General features: G+C 39.0%; 1 protein-coding gene across 3 annotated transcripts in view; it reads right to left on the bottom strand.

The window, feature by feature from the left end:
* Positions 1–17,289, bottom strand: part of zgc:173742 (DNA topoisomerase I, mitochondrial) — a 40,248-nt gene extending 22,959 nt beyond the window's left edge. Inside the window, exons 1-11 of one of the 3 annotated variants that reach the window (XM_038293980.1) lie at positions 17,160–17,289; positions 16,801–16,919; positions 12,899–12,950; positions 10,678–10,724; positions 5,762–5,881; positions 5,580–5,667; positions 5,324–5,451; positions 5,134–5,249; positions 2,249–2,370; positions 535–657; positions 233–420 (exon numbers count right to left, since the gene is read on the bottom strand). In XM_038293980.1, the coding sequence (XP_038149908.1) occupies positions 233–420; positions 535–657; positions 2,249–2,370; positions 5,134–5,249; positions 5,324–5,451; positions 5,580–5,667; positions 5,762–5,881; positions 10,678–10,724; positions 12,899–12,950; positions 16,801–16,907 (1,091 nt within the window). In that variant the 5' untranslated portion in view covers positions 16,908–16,919; positions 17,160–17,289. Of the gene's footprint in view, positions 1–232; positions 421–534; positions 658–2,248; positions 2,371–5,133; positions 5,250–5,323; positions 5,452–5,579; positions 5,668–5,761; positions 5,882–10,677; positions 10,725–12,898; positions 12,951–16,800; positions 16,934–17,159 lie in introns of all 3 variants that reach the window. The other 2 variants (XM_038293982.1, XM_038293981.1) reach the window with 2 other exon arrangements.
* Between the last annotated feature and the right edge of the window lie 1,987 nt (positions 17,290–19,276).

Raw genomic sequence — 19,276 nt, 5'->3', positions numbered from 1 at the left:
TACTACTGTACTAAGATCTAAGGGCAATTCAGGCTCAATAAGTCACCCAAACAGGGACATTTTTAGACAGTGGAAAGAACCCACAAATACCAGGCCGTGGATCAAACCTTCTTGCTGCAAGGCAGCAGTGCTACAAGCTGTGCCACCATGCAGCTGATAATCCATAGTTTTAGAATGCTGATCTATAAACCTTTCATTTCATTGTCCTGTCTGGAAAAACAAATAGACTCACTTGCTACAGTTGATAATCACATCTTCAGGTTGGATTCTCTTCTTCAGCATTCCTTGTTTGGGATGCTCTCCTCTTCCTCGAAACAAACCTGGAGGCTCAATCTTAAAATTTCCGATCCGTTCCCTGTGGTGATCCAGCAGGCAATAGCCATATTCCTCCACTATTTTCTGATTAGCTTCTTTTATAACCTAAAAAAAAAAAGTAATTGAGTCCAAACTGTAAAGAGACCAAGAGTCCCATCGGCCCCCCTCAAACACAACCTCAAAGATTTTTAGAAAAAGAGTGAAAAGAATCTGTGTTACCTGCTTCTCCTCTTTGCTCATGCTCTTCCTGGCTTCCACCTTGGCTTTATGCATGGCATGGATTTCTCTGAAGTCACACTTCTCAAGATCTTTAATCAGTGACTTCTCTTCAGGGGTCATTTCCTAACAGCCAAAAATGTATTAAACTGATGTGATTTCCTTCTTAAATTAGAATCAGCATAAAGAATATGGTCTAACAGCACTGATTAATTTTTTACCATATTAAATCATTCAAACTAACTGATGGTAATAATGCATAATGTGCCTCATAAGCTTCATGGGAAATGATTTTACTGCTGCAGCTGCAACTTTAGCATTATACATGATAAAGCCTCTAAATGGACCATAACCAGAAGGGTTAACGTCTATATGCAGACCAATAATAAATGTAATAAGAGCAACATTAAGGACAAAGGGTTTGGACTCATAGTTTAAGGCTTCTGCCCAGTAGGTCAACACATCACAGTGGTCTACCTCAGGCCATCAATACAGAGACAGCATCAGTTTATTCCTAAAGATCCTTATGATTAAATAGAAATAGTTTCAGAGATCACAGTGATTACAGTGAAGTAATCAAAAGTGAGTGGAGAATATTTTACTGTGCTAATGCTCAAACTGAACATTAGAGTGGAAAAGGGGTTTTAAATGACTTTAAACACAGCATGGTTATATCTTTCTACCATCCTGCCTTCTATCACCAGTTCAACCGGCTGTTGGTGAAATGGGGGAATAAATCATCACCATAATGTAAAAGGTGGTGGAACAAGTGCACTGTATGAATTAACATTTTTTTAAAGCAGCTAAAAGCAAATAATACAGTTAACAGATATTAGCATGAAGCTCATTAAATTAGTGTTTTTGCAAGATATATTTTTTTTCCTCAAAAATGTAAATTGTTTGCGGAATATTAATTTACTAAAACTTTTGTTTTAACATTTAACATTAAATAAAGTTTGGCAGATTTAATGGATTAAAGCGTACCTAATGAAAAGGAGAGCAGTGTTACATAAAAATGGTCTCCATTCAGCACCACAGCAAAAATGACAGCAAAACTGGTTAAGGCATTGCAGAAAAGTCCAAACTTTAATGTGAGAACTTGAATCTGAGCATCCATGATGAACAGTGATACTCATAATAAGGCTCTTCAGATATATTTACACTGAGATTAGCAGTTGATATTTTTTAAGCATATATAAAACCAGCTGGAACCATACTGACAGTGTGGACAAGCAGTCAGTCAGCATGAATGACACCCACAATGGGGCGGGCACTGGGGGTAGTGAAGCGAGGAGGGTTTTTTTCCGGCTATAATAAAACTCTATAATTGGATTTGTTCATATGCAGGGAAGCTAGTTGTCTGGATTAGCATATCAATGCTTTCACATAAATCGTATTTTCAAGAGCATTGAGCACTAAGCAGCGCAAAAATTAATTCTGCATGATATGCTTCCAGGCTTGGCACCAAATTCTCCCTATAAGGAAGACTTCCTCACAGAAGCCTTGGACATTCCATAATCATTCCAGTCATGTATTTACATGTGTATGTCCTTTGGTGTCCAATGCATAGCTTAATTCAGATGCCCCATGACCACACTGAGTTTCATCAGGAACTTTAGGAACAAACTTGTTTTAAAAGCAGCAGACGTTCCATCGGGCCTGACAGGAACCACACACCTACTGACAACAAAATAAATGTCCCATCTTTGGGCCATACCTTCCTCCAGTCCTTAAAGAAGTTCTCACGAAACACCTTCTTCGTTGTGTATTCATGGTCCAACATCTGGGCAAAGAAAACTGCCACTTCTTCTGCTGCTGGGCTCAGCTTCACCTTCTCACCTGCACACACATAAAAACTGTACGTTTATTACCTTTTAAAGAATTATCATGCATAATATCTTAAGATTAGTTTGTTGCAACCTTCTTGCTACATTTATATGCTTAACCGGTTTTATTCTCAATCATATGCAAACCTTTAGAATTTCACGGTCTAATAAAATATCCAGCATACAGAGGCAGCTACTTCACCTCCTTTAGAGTGAGAGAGGCAGATTTAAAGACACTCAGGCCTACTAACAGGAAGGAGCCATATACGCACAAACAGAGGAATTAACAGATCAAATACCCTCCTATTAAATGGCATTGTGGTCAGACGATTAAACACGGCAAAAACAATCAGTCTCAGCTCATATACACCCAGTATCCTAAAGATTCAAGTATTTACAATTAGGGGTGTATGAAATACGTTAGAGTCAACGGCTACGTTCAGACCGCAGGCCTTGATGCTCAACTCCGATTTTTTTGTGAAATCCAATTTTTTTTTTTGCGTTGCTGTTCATATTTCCAAATATATGCGACTTGTATGTGATCTCCTGTGTGAACTGCAGTCATACAAGGCAAGTGTCCTGCATGCGCAGTAGAGGACGCAATGGTGTCACAGGCCAGCGTGCTCTGTGTTTACGGAAGTAAACATGGATGGTAGCGCTGGAACGGATCTAGCGATCTTTTCCAACCATAAAAACACAATCTTTTCAATATGGTTAAACATAAACACTGCTCTTGGCATCATCATCTGCCATGGTTGTTGTTTTTCTTGCTGCTTCTGCGTAGCAAGACACAGAATAGTGACGCTTGACGGGTATTAATGACGTTCAGGTCGGATGAATCCGACCTGGCTGTTCAGACACAGGTCGCATTTGAAAAGATCTGAGTCGTATCGGATTCAGGACCACATAGCCAAGTGGCCTGGGTCAGATTGGAAAAAATAGCCAATGTTTTTTTGAAGTCTCATATTCAAAGACTCTCTGAAGTCTATTAGATTTAAACTTATTTTTGTAGATTCAGAACAAAAACAGAAGATAAAATTTCATCTCCGTCTGCCCGATTGTGGCCAGTCGGCCCAAACAGGCTAAATAAGTGATCCGATGTCTGGACAGCGCTGAATACGCCTGAACACAGTCCAGATGTTTTGTTACAGAATTGGCCATGGACTTATCTGTATTAGTTGGACAGTCTTAAGGCATCTGCCCTCAGATGATTCAGGATGATTCCTGAAGGATTTGTATACACTCTGTGTGTACAAAATGACAAAGTCAGTCTAAGTCGAAGTAGCGATCGCCTGAGAGATTCACTAAACAAACCAGATGAAGTACAACATCAGAATCAGCACAGAGTTTGGATTTTATTTTGTGTTCATAAGGCCAGAAAGCGTCTTTAGTCTTCTTAATGTTTTATTTTATCTTTATCTATTCTGAAGCCAAATTAACCAACTCTGGCCCCACATTTCTACAGTAGCCATACTGACAGAACAATGCATTGCTAGAGTTATGTCATTTTTTCCCCAAGTTTTTAGGTTCCAGGCCAGCTGGAAGAAGAGCAGCGCTTCTCTGACCGTTTGAGGGAGGATTATTGTGTGGGTCTGTTTTTTGGGAGCTGGGCTCAGCCCCTTAGTTTTAATACAAGGAACCCTGAACACCTCAGCAGACCAAGACATGTTGGGAGAGTTCTATTGCTCCTTACTATGTGTGAACAGTTAAGTGAGGATCCCTTCCTCTTCTAACATGACAGTCCACCAGCGCACAAATCAAGGAGCCTGGAGACACGATCAGTCTGAAAATGGAAGCTCCTAACCTGCAGAAGGCTTATTCATGGAGCAAGAGAACAGCTCAAAGTTCTCTCTGCATGTAAATAATGGAAACCAAAACAGAAGAGGATGCAAGCTTAAATATCAATGACGTAATTCAACAAGAGATCAGGAGAGAATCAGTAGCTAACATTAGGGAGAACCTGCAGAGGATTGTGAGAGAAGCGGAGGATATGTTATTGGATTCAAGCTGCCCTATCCGACAGACATTTTAGGATTCCAGAAGAAAGCCAGCATCAGGATGCGTTTAAGGCTTGACACCTTCTGTAATTTACATCCAAGGAAGACTGTACTTCGTGCAGGATCTCAGTAAATGTGACCTTCCACAGGACCTGGTGGTCATCTCCTACACCATCATATTTAATCCTTTTTTGTTCAACCATCTCTATGGTTTGGGTTCATCTCTAAAAAAAAAAAAAACAGGGCCTGCTAAAACTGCTGGGGAAGATTGAATCTGCAGAGAATCTTCAGGGCTGCCCTTAACTCCATCCACAACCTTTGCAGGTCCAGGCCCAAAGAAAAGGCAACACACACATCAGAGGCTCTTCAGATTTTCCTTCAAAATGTATCTGCATTTATTTAAAAAAAAATCAGAAAGTTTAAGGTTTTGCCAAAAACACATCTGATTCTTCCTGTAGGAGAAACATGAAACCCCCCACCCCCAACTGTGATTAGGCACCAGGCTATGATGGCGTCTTATCCCCTCCTAAATGTAGACACCAAGGAGACAGAAAAACTCTCAATTTCAGACACTTAAAGCACTTGATTCTGACACTTGGAGTAAAAAAGCCCATATTGGTGGCCTACTGATCCCTTTTAGGAAAGGAAAAGGTCACTGGAAGGTAATGATCATAACTGGTGAATTCAGAAATGATTGAGTATTATGTCACAAAATAAGACCTGTGGGAAAGTTCTTTAAGGCTGTCTGAGTCTTTTTAGACTCTCTCCGCTGAACTGACCTTTGTAGAAGAAGTTAACATTGTCAGGAAGAGGCTGGTACTCAGGAGGGAAGTAGGGTCCATTGTGTTCCAAGAACTTCCATTTTACTCCATCTTCATACTTCTCTTCCTCCCACCTGACAAAAAGCAACATGATGAAAAAAGGAAGGAGACGTGTCAAAGCAGGATGAAAAGGGCAGCATTTCAAAACCATCTCCAGCGGTTCTGCTCCTCCTCTTCCTTCTTTTTTATCTTCAGCTGTCTCGCTTCTGCGATCTCTTCTTTTGTCCTCTTGGCTTTTTTCGAGGATGGATGCTCTTCTTCCTCTTTCTTCACCATCTGGGCAGAGATAAACATTGAAGATGTGGATTCAAAAACTCCTGCTGTGACCTGCACTTACAACCAACCACCTCATCTTTTTAAGGTTTATAGATGGAGGAAGATTGCCAGGAAAGACTTATGTTTACCTTTTCTGTTTTCTTTTTGGATTTCTTTGTCTGAGCTTCTCCTTTATTTCCTTTTTGATCACTAAGGTGTCCATTGCTTCTCTTTAAGCTGAAGGAATAAGATAAAAAAAAAAAGGTTACTGCATGTACAGTAACCAATGAACGTGTTTAAATAGAGATCATATTTGATGAGGATCACTTACACAGGGGATGAAGCTGATTGTAAAGGTTCTTCTGAAGGTTCATCTTTGACCCTTTTCCTTTTCAAACCTTTTTTCTTTGAAGTAAAGTCCTCATCCTGAGGGTCTTGTTTCACCACATCACTGATCAGAGATAAAAAAGGAATTTCTCTCCCTAATTACAATTGTTACTCTGTAGTTAACATTTGTTATACCTTTGGGTTAAAACATTAACCTTTTAAAAGCATTTTAGCTTTAAACAGGAGGCCCAGTAATGTTTTCCATTTATCTGTGATTAAAATTATTCCCCTGAGACTATTTTTTTATTATTAGAAAAATGTTTTAAATGCTTTCTAAGATACCGTTTCACATACATTTGATTTTTCATATCAAAAGAAAGCTTTATGGCTGCTTGACATCAGTATCTGAAAACATGACTTTTAGCGACATCAAGCCATGAAACACATTTCATTGCACATTATGGCATAAAATAAAAAACAATAAGCACAAAATGATTTACTTCAAATCAGTAAATTACTCATAATTGTGATGATTAACCAGGAAACAGTTGTGCAATTATACAATTACAGCATTTACCTAAAAATAATTGCAATCACACATTTTGAAAGCAAGGAAAACAAATCCATGCATATGGGAATGGGCAAAAAAAAAAAGACAATCAGCGTCACCCCGCTTTGACATCCCATGTTGAGAAGATATGTAATGATAACGCCAGACCAGGCTAAGGCATTGGGTCATATGAGAGAAAATATTAAGGTTCTGCCGCAAATAATCGCCAAATTGGTTACTGAACACAAATGACGAGCCACTAAGGCAGAACTGCCCAGGACTGTTTCTGAGGAAACCAGCAACCATGGCACCTCTACAGCTGGGCTCCTGATGGAAGGTAATGAGCCTCCATTCAGATTTTCTCTCCCTCTCTCTGGACTGCATCTGGTTTGCACAACCCAAAGTAAGAGCGCAGATATAAAACAAGGAAAATAACACTCTTTTAGACAAAAATAAACCTGCTAGGAAAAAAAAGGTAGAGAATGCATCTAATCTGACTCAGTTTTAAAAAAACAAAAACAATTGAAGACTAATAAAAATGTTTTTTAGTGCAAATCCTTTTCCTTCTAAGCCAGTCATAGTGGATGAGCAACAGAGCAGAGTGGTAAACATCGCTTCCATTCGAAAATTTGTGCACAATCATTGTTAAAGCAGATCCTACTGACAGAAGCTCTAACACCAGATCATTTTTGTCCAAAAAAGGGCAGTTAGATTGATTAAACTTTCAAAGCAAACAAAACTGAAAAAACACGTCCTTCATTTCTTGATTTGAAATGGATTTGTTTTGACTTACAAACAAACAGCTAAATGCATATAAGTCCAGTGGATAAGAGCAACTCCCCTTTGCTCATCTCTTCCCATGATGAGCGAAGATTTCTGTTGCAGCCAGAAGACACCATTAGGTGTCAGTGTTAATAAGTCCTTTCTTCTCCAGGAAATTACAAATAAGTCAGTGCTCTTAACATTTGCAGAAGAGTCCTTGAAAGCAAATAGTCTTCAGCAGGGGATTACAAAAATGAAATATCACCCTATATTCTACCTTTGTCAACCTCATTTTAAAAGTGAGTACATTCTGATGACAAGGACTTCAGCTCCACTAAAGTGTGATTAAAAGAAAACGGGAGCGCTGCTTAAAGCCCCCGTCTCATCTTGATGATTTAGACAGCATATGCCTGACGTATGAAAAATCTGGAAAAAACACTGGCATATGTTGGATAAGTTATGGGCACGCTGAAGTATGTGGAAAAACGCTGGCGCAAGTCGACATACATTGTATGTTGGGAAATCTTGACGCGCCGACGTATGCCAGTGTATGCTCATACGTGGGGCATATGTTACATGTAAGTTATCTGATCGCTGACATACGTTAAGTGTAAGTTACTCATAAGTCTTATAAGTTATAAGTAGCTTATCCAAAACATATGAATAACTTATGCGTAACTTATAAAGAACTTATCTTAAATGCATATCAACATATTTGAGATGCTCCAGATGACCGCTGAACGTGTTTTTAACTTACAGCGACTGTATATTGGTGTATTGGCAGCGTTTTGGAATAAAATGAGGTTCACAGGAGGAAACTGTCTGTACTCCACCAGACTTCATCCCCACCTGTGACGGGGCAGCGCGGTCCCCCCCGCTGACACGCATGCACGCACACACAGAGCAACGCACGTGCGCACACACCCACTCATCTGTGAGTCCTTTTCCGTGTATGGCAGTTACAGCCGGATCGCTTTACTTACTTATATTACCCTCTTGTATGATGTGGCACGACCAAGGATGCACACTTGGTGATGCTCATTAATCAGAACTCCTACATATACAGTTAAACACATACACACTAGGGATGGGACGATTTATGAAAACCGTCCGAACCGTTCGGTTCGACTGTCTCGGTTTGATTCACGTGTGTTTCGTTCGGTTCATGCGCTGCTCCTTTTTCTCATAGGCGAAGCGTTTACACTCCAGAGCAGAAGGTGGCGGTACTGCGACCAAAGCCAACCATCAGTAGTAAACAAGAAGAAGAAGAAGCGAAGCAGCTTAGACGGGTGTAGCAGGGAAAAAAAATCAGTGGTTGTAGAGAATTGTGTCTGAATGGCGAGGGGGAAAGAACAGGAGTTGGAAGACGCGCCAGCAGCACTTTATAGGTCTGCTGTTTGGGACCGCTTTGCATTTAGAGTGACCTACGATGACGGCGGAAAGAAAGTTGTGGATAAAAGTGCAACAGTGTGCAAGCATTGTGCAACGCGTTTTGTTTATGCTAACAGCAACATGACCAACATGTCATGCTAACCCCGAAATCCCACATACTCCGTCAGCAACCCCCGCTCCGCCCCGCTGCGCTCCAGACCGGCTGCTCAAAGCAAAGCATACAGCCCCCACTGTGGCTCCTGTCCGCTCCGCTCTAAGTCCCTTGGTGATGGTAGAGAGCATGCGCGAGATGATTAAATTCAAAGCAGCAAAACATACGGAAATGATCTAGGGTTTCCGCGGATCATTAAAAATAATTACAATCCATTATTTTTTGGGGGATTTTTTCATTAATTTCATAAATTTTTATGGGATTTCGGTGTAACAATCAACATATATCGAACCGAACCGAAAACCGTGACCAGAAACCGTGAATCGAACCAAACCGTGGATTTTGTGAATCGTTCCACCCCTAATACACACGTTTGCACTTACCCGTGGAGCGTTGTTTCGACCAAATGGGCCATTTGAGAGAAAGTGGGCAGGGTACTTCCGGGGTTTTTCTTTCTTGTTCGTTTTTCCCCATAAAGGAAGTCAGTGATTTTCCGCTGGGAAGCTTAATTGTATTTTTTTAAAACTAAAGAAAGTAGCTTCAGAATGGAAGCAGGAATTCAATATTGTTTTTTCTTGGGATGTTTTTTTTATTTAAATTTTCTTTCTTATTATTATTACAATCAATGCTCAATTGTTTGCTGATCTAATTCTAGGGCGGGGCTTAGGATTTATAAAGAAGAGCTACTGGCCCTGCTGGGTCAGACTGGCCTGGTTACAGAGAAGGTAACGTTGCTGTGCAGCACAAAAAAGTGTTTTGTTTTTTTGAAAGGATGTAAATACTACACTTGTATCCATATTATTTTTTTTATATTTTTCCCTGCTGCTCTGCACTTATTTTTGGGAGGTATAAAATAAAATTCGTAACCTGAAGATGTCGACATGCCCTCCATGATTTTTTCATTATTTTGGAGTCAAGTTTACTGTGTCAAGGCCCAACACAGGGGGTGTTAGCAAGAATCCATGACACCATCGTAGGGTGAGCGAGAAGGTGAATGTGATGGATCTTCACTGCGTTCAAGGCCAGGGCCAACAAACTCCTTGGCAGACATGATGCTGAATTTGCTGCAACTGCAAACCCTTTTTCTTTCTTTTTATCCATTTTTTTTGGTGGGTGGTAAAGAGAAGCTGGGTTAATACAGCAATCAAAGAAATCTACTCATGCAGGCCGGGTGCCTTGCTGCCCCTCTCAGGACACTGACTTGTTACATTTCATGGGCATTACGCTGCCATGTGCAATGCATACGTTAGGCCGTTTTTGGACATAAGTTCTAGAGTCGTTATGAATACTAAAAAACATAAAAAGTTCAGCGTATGCTAAAGTTTTAGAAGAGTCTGGTACGTCAGGCATACGCTGGCTAAATCGTCAAGGTGTGACATTTTTCTGTCAAACTGTTCTACTGACCAAACATCTCTAAAACATTACAGAAGGTAGTGTGGGTTACAGTTTCCATTCTGACATTTACAGCCATCAGTTCTACAGCATCACAACCCTAGATTGTATCTTTCCTCTAATGAATAAAGTCCAGAAAATCATAATATTTAGCAGCTCAAACCTTTGAGGTGCTAAAGAGCAGAAGGGAAACTGTTTCTCTGACCGGTATCTCATCTGAAATGTCACTTATCGGACTGGGATGGGTTAAATCAACATCTTCCAAGTTATCCATTAACAACTATACAGGAGGACTGCTGCGAGTCATGTTTGACGCAGCAGGCCTTCAGCTGGTCGGACACTGGGCCACCATTCCTGCTGAGTATTCAACTACTGAAACCATGCACTCTCTTTTATTAGCCCTGTGACAGGTCACAGATATTCTCCCTCAGCACAGAGTTAAATGAAGTTGTAGAGACAGCTTAGCGCATTATACAAAGTGAAAAGGCCGATATATATATCTATAAATGGTCCTTAAACATCCAAATAAAAATCAATTTCCTTTACCTCTGGAGGGAGAAGAACCATAGAAGGGAAAGAGATGATTGGCACAACAGCAACATGATCTCTTTGCAGCTTATTGTGTTGGCCTTTAAAAGTATATCATCATCTAGTGTTAAAAATGATTCCCTACCTGGAACTGCAGACTTGCTCCAGGCTTTCCAGCTTAATTGTCTTGACCTACGAGAAAGACAATGCATTAATGCTCAGAGGATGTCTGCAAGGCAAGTCACAAAGGTATTACATGTGCACAAATTTCGGACAAACACTATACAAACCATATTATTACATTTCAGTTTTATTACTGCTGTATTTTTACTCGAAGCATACAGGGAAAAATTAAACTCTTGTTAAAATGATCTAAATAGATGTAGAGTTTAGGGTTGAAACAATTAATCAGACTAATAATCATTCATCAGTTATTAATGGCAGTATACAGAGTAAAACGTGGAAACAAGTAAGAGGCCCTGTTGTAGCTGTTTTAAAGGGACATAGTCAAGTATTATGACTAGGGCTGGGTACCGAACATCGGTTCTTTTATGCTACCGATCGAAATGCTTCGGTTTTACAGAGTATCGAAACATGCCTCATCTTTCGGTGCCAAGTTTCGGTGATTGGCTGTAACACTTAACGTGATTGCGTCATCCAGGAAAAATACATAGGTGGTCACACCTACAGCCCGGGTTCATGTGTATCTGTTGTGAACTGGTTGCGAGCGTCGTGGAACCCCTTTAAAATGCCCCCCAGGTCAAAAGTGTGGCTTCACTTTATTAAGACTGATGCCAATGCAATACATCGTGCACGGAAACAATTTAAGACCAGAAAGTTGCTCAGTGTTTGACTGCAAGAAGAGCAGACCGCAGCTCGCGCAACCATACTCCTCTCAGCAGCCAGTGGGCAGTGCAAAGCCAGAGCGGACTGAATCATGCCGAGTTCACACTGGACGCAGCAGGAGCAACAAAATCGCGTCTGCTGCTTCGTTTTTGCTGCTTGTAGCAGTTTCTGACGCGCGGCTGAAGAAGCTTTCGAAAAGTGGCTCTGATGCGCGTTGGTCGGAGCCACTCTATCCTTTATTTGCCTGGCAGCGATATTTTCTGTGATCAGTGGGAATAAAGTAGTTTTATTATGTTTTTACTTGAGAAAATCCACCTGAAAACTTAATCAGTGCAGTCAGTTCATCCAGATTACCATCCTGTCTTCCAATATTATTTCTGTCGGAGCTGCTCAGACCCCCACATACCAGCGGTGCTCTGTCCCGTTCTCGTCCCGTTAGCCATCTTTTTCTGCACATGTGCACTTTCAGCTGCATATGGCAAGCTACGGTTTCAGCCAGTCATTGAGGCTCACTTTTCTCCCAGCGGTTCTTTGAAAATGGCCGAGGGTCGTAAGAGAAAAAGTGTCTACGAAGTGAATGAAAAGAAAAGAAAGGCCTCAGTAGAGGCAGAGATATCCCAGAATGCTTTTTGCTGAGAGCTTCCTTCGCAAAGTACTATGGGACCTGCTGTTGTTTGCTATAAGTTCCACTATATAGTCCCCGCTGTATGTGGACACGGTAAGCTTGTATGACCTATTAGCACAACACATTTTAAACAGGGTGTGCCCAAGGAGAAATGGGCTTGTGCATGAGTTTGCGTGTGCATTTTTTTTTAAAGTGGAGAGGGCAGGTCTTTAAAAAAAAATTCTCCACAATACCTTTAAATAAATAAAATCTAAATGGCACGTGAAAACATTTGTTCATGCTATAACTCTGAAAACAACATGGCAGCTGCAGATGTAACACATAAGCTTTATCCATATTTCAGCCACTGCTTTATAGGGCACCATCATCCTCAAACTACTTCCTGTCTTCATCTTTTTACAAGGCAGCAGGTTCAGTTGCAGATCATGTGACTCATATTATGCGAAAGAAGCGTTTCCATTGCAGTTGTCTGAGATATAAGAAGATCCACGTAACTGAACACACCCCCCAATCAAAGTGCAAAAACAATAAAAAAAATTTTGGTTTTTCTGTTTTTTTTTTCATTAAGCATATTAGGTTTTTAGGTAATTACAATTTGGCTAATTTGATGTTCAATGGAAATGCAGCTATTCTAAGTACGCGGCTACACAAAGCACTTTGTTTACCAACTAATAAGGCAAAATCAAAAAGTAAAATAGAAACGAGTCAACAGCTTGTGATATTTCAATCGGATGACTTATGTATTCAGAGGGATATACTGCTGTAGAAATGAGTGAGGTCATGATTCATGACTAGCCCCCTTTAAAGCTGTATGGTGAAATAGCTCAACATAGAAATCTCCATCAACACAACTGTAGTGTACAAATAACAGAAATGAGCAAAAAATGGGCTTTACCTTCTTATCAGACGTGGCATTCTTGTCCTCTTCGGAGTTTGTTGGCTTTGGGCTTCATGACAGCATGTCAAGACAGAAGAAGAATATGAGAAAAACAATTTTCTTTTTTAAAATGCAGTTACTTTTTACACAATTGGTAATGTATTAAAAGTTGTTATTCAAACGCTAAACCAGACCAGGGTATCTTAATGGCACGCAGGGCTCATTTAGCCTGAAATTAAACTGTAAATGAAACAAGCATAGTGTTATTCTATGCAGTATTGCATTGCTCTTATCTGAACACTGCTTTTATTCCTAAAAAGATGCTTTTATTTTGAAGGAGAAATGCTCTCTACCGAAACCGATGGTCCAACTCAAGCAAGTAAGCCGCTATAAGCAGGCTCTGCACAGTCAAATAACAGAATACAGAGGATTTTATAAAATTTAAAGTTGTGTGTCGTCTAACCACTTTAAAAAAAAGCCTGCTGTGTGAAAGTACCCCAAGGTACACACCTTTGTTCAAGATAATGACTGCTCCTGACCCACAGATGCCCACCTTTTGAGAAACAACACTGAATCCAGATTTTTTTTAGTGTAAATAAATAAAGAAAAAAGAAGAAATCAAAAACCAATCTGAATTGTTTTTTTCTGACTAATTGAAACTTTCTCAAAGCAAATAGTTTGTATAACGTAACTGACTAAAAGACATTAGAAAACCCATCTAATTTTGGCTTTTGCTGGTGCTCTAACTTCTAGCTGGCCACAGATGCAGAGCGATTATACATTATTTTGAGTATACAACGGTTATACTTTGCTATCTGATGCTAAGCTAGAAGAAAGTGAACTGAAAATTAACTGATTTTTTTAGCTAAAAATAAAAAAGGTCTAAAAATCTTTTTAACTGATGTCTGACTCATCTTCTCTTTTTGGATCATTTTAGTCGGGCAGTTTTTGAAAATTTGGCTAAATGCTGAATTAAAACCTTCGACGAAGGCAATAAAAGAGTTTACACAAGCTCAAAAAGATTTCTGCAACAAATCACCATCACTAATTCAGTCAGAGTGGCGTGAAATAACGTGAAGCAAGCCGTCGAGATGCCGACTAGTCTGTGGTGCCAGTGGTGCATACAGGTGTCTATTCATCTCTTTGCTCTCATCAATTACACAGGCCAATGACAGATCCTTCTGCTTTCATTTGGCTGCTCATATATGCATGGTAATAAATGCATTTGATATTAAAGTGAATTAATTTATTCATATGAAGATGAAGTACACACTGTATGGTTTGTAATGAATGCAAGCACTTAATGCCACCAGACTTCTTGACATCCCCAACAGTGAAGGATTTCCTCTCTTACCCTTTGTGTCTTAGAAGCACATGCACAAGCCATCATTTAAATGATCTTATTTATCAGCTCTCAAGTACATAGACTCAAACATTTAATCTGTCTCTCTATCTGAACAGCATGAGAGGCAACACTGAATGAAAACTTAGCCTTGATGTGTGACAGAGAACAGATGTTGGATGTGCTGGAGCAACATCATAGGCATACGTTAGTAGAGAGCTGCTCTACAGTCATAATCATCTTACAATGACCCGAGATACTGATTTGATAATAGTGCCCCAGTCTCTAATGTTGGAATAACAATTCAACATAATCCACACTGATCTTTTCTAAGGTTACCATCAATGATTATGCAATTTATGTTTTGGTCTCAGCTCTCAGATTTTCAATGTTATTATTCCTAAAATAAAATAAAAAAAAGAAATCTTGTCATGAGGGCGTTTAGTTAAAAAATACCCACACTAATCACAGATAGTAACCCAGAATTCAAACAGCTATCGATTTATTTAGGCTCGTTGGTGACGTTGGGCCTCCATGTCAAACATGTCATCTGACAAAACAGTTTGATTAACATTTGAATAGAATTTTTTAATAGTGATTGATATAATTGACATGTTTGTTTCTTGTAATTCATGCCTTCCAGAAAGCTTTATCAAGTTTAGAAAAAGGGATGAGCACAGGATCCTCACCAGGATGCTTTATCAGCATTGCCAGTGTGTTTGTGTGTGGAGGATATTTATTTTTATTTATTTTTCTCTTCTGCTCTGCTGTCTGGGCTATAGCGTGTTCACCTGCCTTGTTCAGCTGATGGTGGTCTTAAGGGTTCTGTAGGAGATCTTGGAAAAATCTTGCCTCTCCCCTCAGACCACCCCTCGAACCACACCTTCAAAACACATGAACAGCAGCGCTGATGATGGAGAGCACTATGATCACTCCTCTAAAACAGTTTAACGCCTAAATTAACTTAAAATGCCGAAATCTGACGGTAAAACATGTTCACTTTTATTATCCTGGTGCCTGCAGTTTGGATTACATACATGAAAAACACCTTCCAGCCACCATGGCAAACCGCGAGGAGGCGACCGGGCCATAGGCTGCTGTTGAATGGGATTCCCAGTGACAGTGCACTGCTGGTGTTCGGGGGTCTGAGCAGCTCCGACAGAAATAATATTTGAAGGCAGGATGGTAATCTGGATGAACTGAATGCACTGACGATGTTTTCAGGTGGACTTTCTCACTTCAAAATAAATTCAAACTACTTTTTACCCACTGCAAATATAGCTGCCATTGTTACAGGCATAGAAAGGATAGCTCGTGCATTTTTGCTGCTTCAGTTCTAAATAGGGTAACCAGACATCCTCTTGTTCCCAGGCATGTCCTACTTTTCATACCTAAAAAAAATGTCCGGGGGGAATTTCAAAATCATCCAGGTATCTGGTCGACTACAGTGCAGCAGAACCGAGCCGTGAGCTCCGGGGCTGGGGACAGAGTGACCGAACCTGACCTGGTGAAGGTACGTTTTCCCCTCTTGCCGGGTAAGGCAGGCAGGGGGAAGCATACTGTCACCAGGGCGGGTTCGCTGCTGTTCCCCGACCAACCCCAGAGCTCAAGCAACAATGGACTCTGGAAAAGTAAGCTTTTAAGTTGGTTTTCATACTCGAGATTAGTGCAAAGGAAGACAGATACATATGATAGAAGTCGAGATTACACTTGCTGTATTATATGTGAAGTACAAGAGCAGAGCCCAAAATATTTCAAATCTGAGGAAGCATCTGGTTAAGCACAAGGTTTTTCACAAGCCTGAATTGTGCACACTTATCAACAGCCTCATATCCAAGGCAACAACTTCTGCTTTCAGCACAGTTAGTGGGTCGTCTCAAGCAGGCAGCAATATGAAACAGCTACAACACCATCTCCATCTGCTTAAAGTAAATAAATACAAAAATTATGCTCGACAAGATTTTTCAAATCTATGGGGAATTGTCCACAATGACACAACAATGCAATGACTCATAGGCAGCTGTTAAAGCAACCAGGGATCCCAGAACACAAAGGCTGACAGCATCCAGGCCAAACTGCACTAATGATGTATTTCATAAAAAAGGAGCTCACACCAAAAGCTGAGAAATTCCTTCTACATCTCCAAATTTCAGTTCAAATATAGTTGTTGTTTGTTTTAATCTTCCCTATCCTGGTTTTCAACAAAAACAAATGTCGTTAGTTTGTATGTATTTTAAATGATTAGGCTATTTTCAATAAAGCTACAGGAGACAAAGCCTAGTGTACAAGTTTCCCTTCCTGACATTAAAACGTTTAAAATCTGAGCTTTTACACGACCAAATGTTTTTAAATGCACCTGTATTCTCTTATTTGATCAAGTTCGTACTTGTTAGAGCAAAAATATTTGAATTTAAAAAAGGGCATAAGATAACATATAATTATTTTTTTAATTTGAATTCAAACTTTGAACCGACGTATGATTTACAAGTCTTTCAATTTGAATATCTAAATGCAATTATTAAAAAAGAAAAAAAAGTTGCTTAAGTACTTTTCTTTGATTGATCGACACACCCCTCACCTGTTCAATGGCTCTGCACCGGAACCAGCGCTCTCACTCAGCCTTTTCAGTTTGGTTGCTTTTTGCTTCTTCGCTGGATCTCCTTTAGCGTAATTTTCTCTCCCCATTTTACCGCAGATCTTCTCGAAAAGCACTTAGAAATTAGTTTGTTAAAAAATACATTTAAAAACCACAAAAACCGTTGGACAAACGCCAGGATGATTAGCCTAAATTATATTAGCCGCCATATTAGTCATTAGTTAGCTAAGAACTTTAAGCAATGTCAACTCAAAAAAAAGAAAAAATAGCAGCTGACATTAATTATGTAATTAAAATTAAAATATAACATTCAATGAAATACACTGAACAAAATTACTCACCGTTTGGAATATCGGTAAAATTGGGATATTTTCCTTGCAATGCAACCTAAAAGTTTTTCTCCTGTGTTGACTTAGCCATCGGCGGCGGTTCCAGCTGGATTCTGATTGGATAAAAAAAAGTCTCGCGAGTTTTCAATTTCAGCAACGTTCAACTGGGATACTGGTCATAAGCACTAGAGGCGCTTCAGAGCTAGGACTGGAGGGGGCGGGGGTTGGACATGTAAAACTTTTTTAACCGGTTTAAAATGGTTTTTGATCATGTTTGAATATATTTAACTTGATGAACATATTTTTTTTCGCCCAGAATTCAATTAAGATAGACTGAGTTTAATTGAATCAAAACAAACGTTGTGGTCAGGAGTTTTGGTCTTGATTGGCCTGTCTCTTATATACACATATAGTCTTTTATAAATCTTCTGTAATATACATTTATGGAAACCAAATTTTTACATGCACTGTCAGGATAAGTATATTTATCTGTTTGATAAATATACTTATCTTTTCATATTTAGGACAGAAAGTATTTACAAAGTTAAATTTGGTTAATAACTAGATTGAATTTGATATAGTACTATAAACCGAAAATATTTTTTCTTTTAAAAAAAATGGGGAAACTACAATAATGGCATGTGAGTGAGCTTCAAAGATTTTTTTATTTTTCATTAGGTTAAATAGAGGCACACTCATGGATACATATTAAGGCAACTCTTCAGTTATACAGCTTCCTTTTGTGACATGAAAAATTATAAGAAATCTACCAAAACATCAGAAACAGAATGGTGAACTTTGACAAACGTGTTTCATACTTGGGTTTTGTTTTTTTGTTTTTGCAGATGCCTGAAGGTGCCACATAGTTTTTTTTTTTTGTTTGTTTGTTTTTTGTTCTTGTTTTTTTTTATATATATATTCAGCTATATTGGGTTGCCAACATACAATTGTTTATGTCATAAACATATCCAAAGGCATTTTTAATATTAGAAATTTTCTGATTAATTTATTAGTTGTTGTGCATCACAGACGTCAATGTGGAGAAATACATTGCTGATTTGCAGAACAACCAGCAGCTGCAGGTTGTTGGAGAATAAGGACTATCTTTTGGAAAGGGCTGACACTGAAAATACGCACAAAAGAAAAATACAACAAATACTATCTGTGCTTTGACCAATGCAATTTTATACACATCATTATACATTTTACAAATAAATAATATAACAGCATGTTTTTTCTACTGAACATGATCAGAGTGTTTGTGTTGTTATCACTAATACTCTTTATTGTGTTTTAATATATTTTTTTATAGTGATTCTTCCAAGAGTGATAAAGCAGATTGATTAGTTGCAAAATTCACTGATTGGGCAAAAAATAACAAAGAAAGTAAAGAAAAAAAACAAAAAGAAAAAAACAGCCTGGTTCTTTCAAATATTTTTATTAGACAGAATATTCTTTGCCAGCTACAAAATTTTCTTAGGACTTTTAAGAATAATGTGTACGGAAGAGGATTAGGGCCACTGAAAAAACAAAACAAGGTTGCTAAATTTTACATTTTATTTCAGTATAATATGAACATATGAGAAGAAGTCAGAATTCGGATTTTAATCTCAGAATTCTGACTTTTTTTTTTCAGAATTCTGACTTTAATCTCAGAATTCTGACTTATTTCTCGAATTTCTGACTTTTTTCTCAGAATTTTGGATCTTAATGTAGATGGGCACAATGAAGGAAGAGCACTCAGCTTCGCTGACAAAGATGTGAGTTGTTTGGGGAAAAAATTACAAAATTAGGCAACTTTTTACGTGCCTGAGGGGTCCCCGGTGATGCTATCTCATTAATGGAGGAGCAAAAGGTGATTAAAACAAGAGTGGTAGTCTCTAAAACAGACATGGCTATGACTTGATGATAACATGTTTGTTAGCCGTCATAATTCAGGAAAAAAAAGTCAGAATTCTGAGAAAAACAGTATTCTACAACATAACTTTATTCCCATATTAAACTGAAATAATATTTAAAAATCAGTAATCTTTTTTATATTTTTTAGTGGCCCTAATCCTCTTCCGTAAATGTGTACTGTCACTTTAAGAAACCCGGAAATGATCCTTTCTGGCATTCGTTGCCTGTGT

The sequence above is a fragment of the Cyprinodon tularosa genome, unplaced genomic scaffold (assembly GCF_016077235.1).
Source record: "Cyprinodon tularosa strain WSP-4 unplaced genomic scaffold, ASM1607723v1 ctg332, whole genome shotgun sequence".
In the NCBI taxonomy this organism is placed as follows: Eukaryota; Metazoa; Chordata; class Actinopteri; order Cyprinodontiformes; family Cyprinodontidae; genus Cyprinodon; species Cyprinodon tularosa.
The sequence above is the reverse complement of the archived record's forward strand: the minus strand, read 5'-3'. Positions and strand labels throughout refer to the sequence as shown.